This window comes from Geotrypetes seraphini, chromosome 2, assembly GCF_902459505.1.
Source record: "Geotrypetes seraphini chromosome 2, aGeoSer1.1, whole genome shotgun sequence".
NCBI classification, from domain to species: Eukaryota; Metazoa; Chordata; class Amphibia; order Gymnophiona; family Dermophiidae; genus Geotrypetes; species Geotrypetes seraphini.
Window position 1 is genome coordinate 379,326,661 of NC_047085.1, and position 12,160 is coordinate 379,338,820.

General features: G+C 41.2%; 1 protein-coding gene across 1 annotated transcript; it reads left to right on the plus strand.

Moving 5' to 3' along the window:
* The first annotated feature begins 494 nt into the window (after positions 1 to 494).
* LOC117354905 lies at positions 495 to 11,656 on the plus strand. Its single transcript, XM_033932861.1, has 2 exons — positions 495 to 516; positions 8,110 to 11,656. The coding sequence occupies exons 1-2, from the start codon at positions 495 to 497 to the stop codon at positions 11,616 to 11,618; spliced, it is 3,531 nt and encodes a 1,176-aa protein (XP_033788752.1). The 3' UTR covers positions 11,619 to 11,656.
* Positions 11,657 to 12,160: the final 504 nt, after the last annotated feature.

Sequence of the window (12,160 nt, forward strand, 5' to 3'; positions counted from 1 at the left end):
AGCTGGGAGTGCCTGCTCAGTCCCCTCCGATGTTGCCCTTTATTAAGCTGTTAACAGTTAATTATTGATGTTAATCGGCACTAATTAGGACTTATGTGAGGATCTGCCTACGCACTATTCTATAATACTGGGTGCCTCAATTTTATAGCATGCAACTCAAAGGGGGATAGGGCAATGGGAGGGGCATGGGCGGGTAAAAAGCATTCCCAGAAATTAGGCACCATATTATAGGCAACTTGGATTTCTGCACCCAAGTGCTTTCAAGTTTATTAAAAATTTGGTGTACACGCAATGTCAAGTATTTCAATGCGTATGACAGTTTAAAATTAGGAGACATAAAATAAAATAATTTTATACAAACAAACTTATAGTGTATACATATAAATAATTACCAATACATAAGGAAAGAAGGGTGGACTACAATCTTTAAAGAAAATAGAGATACATTTAGGGGAAAAAAACATCTGGAAGGTGATAAAAATAATCTTGATAGCATGGCTAAGCCTAGAGGGGAAGGTAAAAAAGATTGCGACTTATACGTAAAGGTATTAGGTATTCGAGCATAAGCATTAATGATAGATGAATTAGCCTATATATGTCTCAAATGCGTCCTTATACAAGTAACTTTTTAAAGAGCTTTTCAATTTTTCTAGTGAGGATTCACTACGTAAATAAATTGGTAAGTTGTTCCAGGTCTGGGGTGCTATAACCGAAAAAAATAGTAGATCTCTTAGTACCTATTACTTTTAAAGAAGGGATAGTCAGCAAACGCTGTTCTGTTGATCTAAGTGTCCTAACCGGAGAATATAGTATCAGAAGACGATCCAGAAATATTGGTGTATTAGTTTGTTGGATTTTAAAGGTTATTAGTGTGATTTTATAAATTATTCTATGTGAGATTGGTAACCAGTATGCTTTTTGTAGAAGAGGTGTGACATGATCATATTTTTATGCATTAATAATAATTTTTATTGATGTATTTTGTATAATTTGTAGTCTTCTTATTTCTTTTTGGGTTATACCATAATACAATGTATTGCAATAATCAAGCCTAGAAATGCACAGATACATCTAATACATACTGTATCCTACCCCCCCCTCCCCCCCCTTGCTACCTACATTTGGGAATACCTATCTATAGCTGTTCACTTACTTGGGGTTTTCGTATTTAATTTAGGTATAGTGTACAGAATCATGCATAGCACCCATCTGCACAGCCTTATTCCAAAGCCTTAGGCCCCTCCACAGTACATCCCAGAATGCACCAGGAAGGGAAAGGCCTGCCATTTTGGTGTGGCGGGCCTAACGGCTGGAGGGTGTGAGCCAGGCATAAGCACAGGCATTTATTCCAATGAAAACCGGGCCTAAAAGTGCCTAAGTTGTGCACGGATCAGGTGTATTCAATAACAGCGCACTTAACTTTTAGGAATGCCCATGATAGATTCCTGGAGAAAAAGTCTATTGTCTTCTATTGCGACAGACATGGAGGAAGCCACTGTGTACCCTGGGATCAGTAGCATGGAATGTTGCTAGTATTTGGGTTTCTACCAGGTATTTGTGATCTGGATTGGCCACTGTTGGAAACAGGAAACTGAGCTAGATGGACCATTGGTCTGACCTAGTGTTACCAGACATCCAGATTTCCCCAGAAATGTCTTCCTTTTGAGGACATGTCCGGGGGTCCAAATAGCTTTTCAAAACCTGGCACTTTGGGTTTTGAAAAGCTTCCAACATCGGGATGACATCTGTGAATGCGCGGATGCAACACGGTCATTGCATCGCATCTGTGCATGTGCAGATGCCGTCCCAACACATGAACAGATTAAGAGAGGTGGGGCTGGGGCTGGGGACAGGACGCGGATGGAACCGGGCGGGCATGGGGGTGTGGTCATGGGTCCGGATTTTACTTTGGGAAAACCTGGTAACCCTAGTTTGACCCAATATGGTTATTTTTATGTCCTCCGCTGGCCCCCTTTTGAAATCTACGCACTAGAATTTACACACATCACTTTATAGAATATTCTAACTAGTGCCAATAATTGCTTTTAAATAGTAATTACTGGCACTTATTGGCTTGTTAACTAATTAAGTTTCATGCACAAATCAGCAATGTGCCCAGATTTAAGCGCACAATTTTACCGCAGTATACAGAATCCAACCTAAAGTGTGTTTTCTGTTCATTTTCTAGTTCAAATATTTTATTGATTTTCAAAATAGATATACAAAATTTACAATAATCACTAGAAATATACAATAATCACAAGAAATATACAAATATACAGAAGTAATTAAAGCAAGAATCCATCTAGGTACACCTATCATAGACAATATTCTGTGAAAGAGCTCTGTCCAAATCACAATAAGATTGGACAGGGCTCCATATTCTGTGGAATGGTGTTTTTCAGCAATAACGCTTTCGTATTTAATAGTTATGCATACAGTATTCCACCATACAATAAATTCTATATTAGATAGGTTCTTCCAGCAGTGTAAAATATTTTTTATAGCCAAGAACAATAAGAACATAAGAACATAAGAATTGCCATCTCTGGATCAGACGCTGGGTCCATAAAGTCCAGTGATCCGCATACGCAGAGGACCCGCCAGGTGTACCCTGGCATAGTTTTAGTCCCCATATCACTGTATGCTTCTCAAGGGAGATGTGCATCTAATTAAGCAATTAATTAATTAATATTAAGCAGGCAGGCTTTAGGTTCAGGCAAAGAATGTGCAAGCCCATGTTGACCTAGAATAGTAATTTTAAGGTGTAAGGGTTCCTGGATGTTTAAGATGGTGGATATGGTATTCCAAACTTTGTCCCAATACAACTTAAGATGTGGGCATTGAAATATCATGTGAGGCAGCATGCCTACGAATTTTCCACAAGACCAGCATAGATTGGAGCCTTCATTAGAAATTTGGCGAGTTTCTGTGGAGTCCAATGAGATCGATGCAGTAGGAAGTATATTGATTGAAGGACTCCATTTTCTACTCATTTTCATTTGAAAAACTACATTGGTTATATCATAACAAGGCAGGAGAGAATGCTATCAGCACTAACTACTTAAGCTGAAACCAGATATTGAGTACGTGGTCTGGGGTGAAGTCAGGGAAGAGATACTTAACTGGCTAAGTAACAATATTTAGTCCTTAACTGGTTAAATTATCCTACCAAATAGAACCTCATATTTAGCTGTATTATCTTAACCAGTTAAGGCTGAAAATTGGCACTTAACTGGCCACACATGCCCAGATATAAAGGTAAAGGGTCATGAATTTGATATACTGCCTTTCTGTGGTACAACCAAAATGGTTTACATTCTATCATATACATATACTTTCTCTGTTCCTGGTGGGCTCACAATCTATGTTTTTATACCTGATATCCAATGCCAGTGCCTCAACATGGCTGGACATTGAATATCTTAGCATAAGAACTATAAATACAGCTTGCAGTGTGAACCAGGAGTATACTAGCTGTGTTATGCTGGTAAATTAACCTCAACTTTTCATTTGAACACTTGGGAACACTGGGCCACCAAGAAGCAACCCAGTGCTTCTGGGCGGCATGTTAATGGAACCAGCCCCTTCAATAATACCAGTGGGCAGACCACCTCACAAGCCAAAAACAACTTTTGCACTCCCTCAAGGCCTTCACCTCCACCGAAGAGCTCCCCCACCTGGAATTTCACATTCCTCAGCAGAAAACACCCACCACAGTATTTTCCAGGTCGCCTCTCCAAGATCTACTTTAATTCAATCCATGGTGTTTAATAGTCCAGAGATGAGCAATCCCCACTTGTTCCTGCCTTGCCAGAACCATCATCCAAAATGGCACCAGAAACCCCTTGGGGTAGTCTCATAGTATTATCACTAAAGGCCACTGTTCTCATATAAATGCATCTGCATGTATATTGCAACTTGTCCCCATTTCCATCCAAATGATATCCCTGGGAATGCCAGTGCATAGATAACATAAAAATAGCTACAGTCTTGTAGTAAGCCTGCTTTATATTTGTGTATACCCATACCCAATTTTGTAGCAATCATTTTCTGCCCGTAAAACATGCTTTACATATTGAAAATGCTTTTTAAAATTATCCTCAACAAATATAAAGGATCCAAAAAATGAACAACATGGGAAACAATCTCTCACACACCTCAAAGAAGAAGAAGACAGGTTGGTAGAAACATACATGGAAGATAGCTAAACAGATAAAGCAAGAAGATAAGAGACTTTTAGGTATATCAGTTGTAACAGATCAAGGTGTTTTCCTTCCTTCATGCAAATATTATATCCCCGGGCAGCAGAAAATGCTAATCAAATGTGGAATTACAGGTCCTAGCATGTACTGGGCTATGGAGCTCGGTAGTGAGTCACAGGGGCGGGACTCACAGGAAGAGGTATTTCTACCCAGGCTGAGTTTATTCTGGAGAGGTCCCCGAGGGAGAAAGAGGAACTCTCAAGTTTTCCCTAGACATGGGTAGAGGCAGGCCTTGGGAAAACTGACTGGTGTCTGGCAATGTTCCCTCTAAGCTGAGCGCATGAGCGATCGCTCACTATTTTCATTGGCGTCGCTCATAATTTTTCTCGTGTCGCTCACTAAAATACGCAGTGGGCGCGACTGGAATCAAGCGCGGGCGGAGTTGAGAGGAAGCGGCGGCCGTGGCGAGTCCGGCGCTTGTCGTTCTCCTCAGGCGACGCTGTGCCTGCGCGTCCTCCTCAGAGCCTTGTTTTGTTCATCCGCCGCTCTGCTCCGCTGCCTGAAATGTGGCGTACCAAGGGGGGGCGGTCTGACGGTGGGAAGCAGAGAGAGCTTGGGGCAGCCGCAGTGGTGGCTTTGGGGCCTGTTTCCATGGATGGTGGCAGCAGTGGCTTTGTGGAGGGTAGGGAGAAAGAAAGAAAGGGGGCAGGCAGGGAGACAGAAGGGAAACAGAAAAAAAGAAAGGGGGGCATCAAGAGAGAAAAAAGAAAGAAAGGGCAGGGAGAGAGGAAGAAAATGTTAGGGGAGGGAATGAGGTCTGGAGGAGAGGAAGCATACAGGCTGAAAGAAGGGAAGAAAGATTGGATGCACAGTCAGAAGATGAAAGTGCAACCAGAGACTCATGAAATCACCAGACAAGGTAGGAAAAATGATTTTATTTTAAATTTAGTGATCAAAATGTGTCTGAATTTATATATGCTGTCTATATTTTGCGCTATGGCCCCCTTTTACTAAATCGCAATAGTGTTTTTTAGCGCAGGGAGCCTATGAGCGTCGAGAGCAGCGCTAGGCATTTAGCGCAGTTCCCTGCGCTAAAAACTGCTATTGTGGTTTAATAAAAAGGAAGAGGGGTATATTTGTCTATTTTTGTATGGTTGTTATTGAGGTGACAATGCATAGAGTCATCTGCCTTAACCTCTTTGAAAAAAACCCAGAATAGGAATGATAATTAACATTTTCTCAGCGTATAGTGTGCTTTGTGTTTTTTAATTTTATTGTTGGTAGATTATTTTGACTTGGTCATTTTAAAGTAGCTCGCAAGCCCAAAAAGTTTCTATTTATTTATTGCTTTAGGAGACATATGTCACTGTTTCTGTGGTGTTGCATTTTATGCAGAGTCCAGCTTCTTGCTGGTTCAATTTAACCTTTGTCTGTGTATTTCTATTTTATCCCCCCTTTTACAAAACTGTGGAGCGTTTTTTAGCGCCAGCCGTGGTGGTAGCAGCTCTGATGCTCAGAATTCTATGAGCATCAGAGCTGTTACCAACGTGGCTGTTATGCCTCAGCATATTACTGACATGTTCAGAACATATTACTGATATGAATCCTCAAGTCTGCTTACCTGACATCCTGACCTCCAAAGAACAGTAAGACCAAATGGTCTCTGCAATAACCTTGCTTATTTAAGATCCTGACTTCCTTTATTTGAGTGACAACTGGATAGCATCAAAGAGACAATAAAACTGCAACACCTCCTTGCGTCCTGACCTCTTGGATCTCCACAGGACAGTAAGACCAGATGGTCTCTGCAATAACCTTGCTTATTTGAGATCCTGACCTCTTTGATCTCCACAGGAGCTAACATCCTGACCTCATTGATCTTCAAAGGACAGTAAAACCAGATGATCATCAGTAAAGACAGATGGGAAACTACATCAAAAAGACAGTGACAAGTATCTGCTATCTTGACCTCTTTTGACCTGGGTGTTGTCAAAACAGATAACAAAAGAACAGAACCGGCTGTCTTACTAAGAGGGCAGCAGTTTTTCTCTATAAAAGAGAAAAACTCAGCCCATAGAATTTGAATCCAGTTTCGTTGCAACAAGGGACAGCCCGTTCAATTCTCCTCTCCTATCAATCGCTTTGGGTTCCAGATTGTGAGGGATAGTGATGTCCGGAAATACGGTGATGTTAATCTATTTTAATATTTATCTATGCATGTAATAAAGTGTTATTGTTTAAGCTTTATATTGTCTGGGTGCCTTTCTGAGGGTTACTGATCATCCCATTGGGCAGAAATAAGTGGTAAAACAAATTGGTACCAGGAAGTGGGGTTGATCGATGTGGTCAAAAAGGCACCAGATGAAACATGGGGTTGAGGGGCAGGCCCCCAACCTCTCCATTCCGGGTTGGGATGACAGCATTTATAAATTAGTAGCCACTGAGTGGTCTGTCGAGGCAGGATTATGTGAATCCTGGACTTTTGGAAGTGGGGATCCACATGAATTATGTGCCTCTTTACAAAAGGTAAAAATTACAAAAGGAAAAGAGCGAGAGGGAATTTCTAGACGAGGATGGATGATTTTAGCAGCATGGAGGAAGTTGCATGAAGCTAAACATGAGTTACAATCAAAGTTAGGGGAGCTGGAAAAGAAAATGTGTGAGCAACAGAATGCCATCACAATGCTACAATGTCAAAATAAATTGTTAATGGATAAGGTGAACACCTATCAAAATGTAGCCGAAAAGGCAGCTGTGCGTTGTGCTCAATATAAATACAAAAAACGGAGGGGGAAAGTGAGTGCCAAAAAGGTTAGGACTTTGCTTTCCCATCCTCCGGATGATTGGGATCCAGATAAATGGGATGGGGATATTTGGGATTCCAATTCTAATACCAGTGAGGAGGATATATGTAATGAAGGAAAGCAGGCAGAAAGCTTAGAAGCAAAGCCAGTGAGAAGACGAAGATTACAGGGAAATCTGCAGACAGGAGAAAATCTAACTAGAAATGATGTTATGGAGGACTTTACTCAGCAAGAAGTCATGGATATTATGGCACGCTTTACACAGCGGCCCGGGGAGCCACTAATACAATGGGTAATTCGGGTACAGGAGTTGGGCGCAGCAGGGATTATGTTAGATGCCACAGATGCCCCTAAATTTGTTCGAATTAGTCAAGAAGCAGCAGTACAAGATGCGCTACGGGAGGATCCCGATCCGACAAATTACAACCAATGGTCTTTATTAGAGGTAATTGGTAAGGGTGTCACGAGGCGATATCCCCTTGAATCTGACTGGCCTTCCAATGATAAAGTTTGGTATACATTGAAAGATGCACAAATGAGAATTAAGGAAGAGGCTATGAAGGTAGCTTTAGTAATAGGTCACGCTGACACATATATGTCATTACCTTTTACTGTATCCATGAGAAATAAAATTATCAGGTATGCTGCACCGGCATACAAACAGGTAATTATGACTCTGTTGATCAACCAAACAGACAGGTCTATTTTGGAAGTCTTGGAAGCGGTCCGACAGTTAGGAGATCTGGGAGACTGGGGACCTCAAACTACTTTTGATAAAAAGAGGGAAGGACAATCCAATTCAAACAGGGCTAATCGAGTATCCCGAAGGGATATGTTTTTGGCATTAATAAAAGATGGGGTAAAGAGGGAAGAAATAGATGGGAAAGATACCGGGACTTTATGGAAAATGTACAAAAGTAGAGGATTAGGAAAGAAATCTATGTCTCAAGCCCAAGTAAGCAAGAGTGAGGATATGCCGGTGCCAACTGCTCCTCCTGCGGAAACTGCTTCCACTCTTTATCCTGATTTAAAAGGGTGGAAGTGGTGGGAGGATCAATGATATGAATGCCAAGCCTCAGTGTTTGCCTGGCCCAAATTAGAACAGCGTCCACATGTCGAGGTAAATATCTATTGGAAATCTGGGGAGCAAAAGGTACAAGCTCTAGTGGACACTGGGGCGGAGGCATCTATTATATATGGGAACCCTAAAAAATTTCGGGGCCCTAGAATACAAATAGCAGGATTGGGGGGGAAAATTATTCAAGCAGTACAGACAAAACTGAGATTAAAAATTGGACAATTACCAATCCGGGAGTATACTGTACTGATCACTGAGATTCCTGAGTATATAATAGGGATAGATATTCTGAAAGGGCTAACCTTACAGCTTTCTGATGGAATTTATAGTTTTGGCAAATCACCAGCCATTCCTATAAGATCAGTAGTGGTGGGAAAATTACCTGTTCCAATAGTAGTACCAATCTCCACAAAAATTGTAAACATGAAACAATATCGCATTCCGGGAGGGCACGAAGAAATTACCAATACAATACAGGATTTGGTGAAAGCGGGAGTAATAAAAACAGTTACCTCCGCCTTCAATAATCCTGTATGGCCCGTCCATAAGGCAGATGGAAGTTGGAGAATGACAGTAGATTACCGAGAATTGAATAAACACACGCCACCTTTAAGTGCCGCTGTTCCCGATATGATAACACTGGTTGAACAAATTCAATCACGAACTGGTACTTGGTATGCAGTTATTGATTTAGCCAATGCATTTTTCTCTATTCCTATAGTGGAGCAATGTCAGGAACAATTTGCATTCACTTGGCAAGGGAGACAATATACATTTACCAGACTACCACAAGGGTATTTACATAGTCCCACTTTCTGTCACAAGATTATAGCAGAGCATTTAGATAACTGTACCTTACCTGAAAGAGTAGAACTATCACACTATATTGATGACATTTTGATCCAGGGTAATACAGAAAAGGAAGTTGCAGATGCTTTGGCATTGGTAGTAGAAACAATGAGACAGGCTGGGTGGGAAATAAATCCAAAGAAAGTACAGGGACCAGCACAAACAGTGGTATTTTTAGGAATTAAATGGTCAAAAGGGTGTCGAGAAGTGATAGAGAAAGTTAAACAGAAAATTGTAAACTTCCCTTCTCCCCAAAGTAAGAAACAAACCCAGGCCTTTATTGGCCTTTTTGGATTCTGGAGGCAACATATTCCACACTTGGGGCAAATCCTGTCTCCTCTGTACAAAATCACAAGGAAAAAATATGATTTTGTCTGGACTGAACACGAAGAGCAGGCTTTCCAGAGAGCAAAGGAAGCTATTCAGCAAGCCATGAATTTGTGGCCATTAAAGGAGGGTCCAGTAGAATTGCAAGTGAGTGTACAGGAGCGATATGCTAATTGGAGCCTATGGCAAAAGCAAGCTGGACGACGAGTGCCTTTGGGATTCTGGAATAGGACTCTCCCAGAAACTGGGACCCGATACACACCCTTTGAAAGACAGCTGCTAGCATGCTACTGGGCTTTGGTAGCAACAGAACAGTTGACCATAGGACACGAAGTAATGATACGACCAGAAATACCCATTATGACATGGATCATGAGTGACCCAAAAACTCATCGTATTGGACATGCCCAGGAACAGAGTATCATAAAATGGAAATGGTACATCCAACAGAGGGCTAAGTCAGGCCTACATGGAGTAACGATGCTGCATGAAAAAGTATTTAATGTGCCCACAGAAGATACCCCAATGCAAGTGGACGACATATGTGAAAGTCCCATTCGGTGGGGAAGGACATATCAAGAACTAACTGAGACACAACAACAGCATACCTGGTTTACAGATGGTTCCTCCAAATACCAGGGTCAACTGAGACATTGGAAGGGCGTGTCCTTTAATCCAGTCACAAAGCAACTGCTAACAACCACTGGAAAAGGAGAGAGCTCACAATATGCTGAACTATATGCAGTGTGGCAGGCCATACGGCTAGAACAAGGACAACAATGCCATATCTTTACTGATTCATGGGCAGTAGCAAATGGAATGACAACTTGGATGATGAAATGGAAAAAGGACAATTGGACAATTCATAATAAAGAAGTCTGGGGAGCCAGACTTTGGCAAGATATTCTGGAATGGGCCAATACTACCGTAATAACAGTGTACCATGTAGATGCACATGTGGTGAAAGATACGCTTGACACTGTTTTCAACTCTGTTGCAGATAGCGCATCCAAACTCACTGAAACAGAGTTGGCAGAAGAACAAAACTCTTCCACCCCGCACGTTGTGGTCATGGAAACAGATGTTGCTTCCGAAATGGCCATGGCAACATGGGCACATCAAAAGTCCGGACACCTTGGAGAGAAGGGAACTATTAGGTGGGCACATGATAGAGGAATACATTGTACTGTAGATATGGTAAAGACAGTAATCAGTAATTGTCATTTATGTAAACTAGCTCTCACATCAGCGCAGCAGATGCCCCCAATTTTTGGGAAAATAGCCAGAGGCAGGCTACCAGGTCAGATTTGGCAAATAGATTATATAGGCCCTCTACCATTGTCTAAAGGATGTCAATATGTGTGTACCATGGTAGATACCTATTCAGGGTTGTTAGTGGCTTATCCTTGCCGGAAAGCCAATCAAGAAAACACAATTAGAGCATTAGGATTAATTACCTTATATTACGGACACCCTCTAGAAATACAGTCAGACAGGGGGACTCATTTTACAGGTAATATGATTAGGGATTGGATCAATGATAACAATGTTCAATGGAGACTACATGTAGCCTATCATCCACAAGCCTCAGGACTGATAGAAAGAATGAATGGATTATTAAAAACCCAATTAAAGAGATTAGGATATCAGTCATTGCGTAGGTGGAGGGAACATTTAACTGAAGCCTTACACATTTTGAACAATAGACCCATAGCTTCACATACTACACCCCTGAATAGGATGCTGTATTCCACACTTGAAGCAAGTGACAAAATTTGTACCCTCCAGTTTTGGACTGTTAGACCTGGAGTACAGCTTCCTATAAGGGCCACTGATGGATCTGCTGGACTAGATGTATATTGCCCTAATGAATGCAAATTAGATCCACAAATAGTGAAACCTATTCAAACTGGTTTGGGGGTGCTTATTCCAAAGGGATATTATGGACAGATTTGTCCGCAATCAAGTTTGGCTCTTAAAGGTGTAACTATAATGGGGGGTGTCATTGATTCAGACTATCGGGGCGAAATTGGAATATTGTTATTAAACCTTGGAAAAGAAGCTATCATTCTCCAAAAGGGGGATCGTGTTGCACAATTGATAACTATTGCAATTAAAATGGAAGCTCCACAGTTAATTGATAAACCCCTGCACCATTATGGCCGAAGTGAACCAGGCTTTGGGGCAGCTAATGTAATTAAAGCTGGTATGAGAATCTGGTGGAAGAAACCACTCCAACCAATAGTAGGAGCCACCGTAATAGCTGCAGGGAAAGATAGTATTGTACAAATACTAGTGGATGGTTATGAACGTCCAATCTTCGCTCCTCGAGACCAATGTTTTAGGAGAGAATAAAGATTCTTTTTCTTTCCACAGGACCTAACATGGAAGTGTATCACCATTCTATCTTTGGTATGGTACGGACAAACTGCAATAATGCCAGTGAAGAGTGACCGTCCAACCACTGTCGTCATGATTCAGTGGAAAAATGCTACTTCAATGAGAAAACAAGATAATTTCACATGCAGCGAAAACTCCCTGTGTAACATTTGGAATTTTACATTTTCTCCTTCCCCTGTCATTCGATATGACACAGATACCGGGTTCACTAAATATTATAAAACTCCTTTTTGGGTGATGAATGCCTCTGTAATTAGCATTACCATTCGAAATCACACTGGGATCCAATGTACTAACTATACTTTCCCCCAAAATATAGTTAGTAAACAAGTGGCTCGAGATATCATACAAACACAAAAATTTACTAGCACTACATTTTGGAATTTATCCTTACCCATTAACAGGGCACAGGGACTAATTTGTAGGAATGCAACCAAAATTGAAAACCGCACTGACATGGTAATTATTATGACATTTATCCATACTAATCCTATTTC

Coding starts and splice junctions, on each gene's coding strand:
- LOC117354905 (XM_033932861.1), top strand. CDS start 495: ATGGCTAAGCCTAGAGGGGAAG. Junction 517..8,109: donor GGCTAAGCCTAGAGGGGAAG/GTAAAAAAGATT, acceptor GGCCCAAATTAG/AACAGCGTCCACATGTCGAG.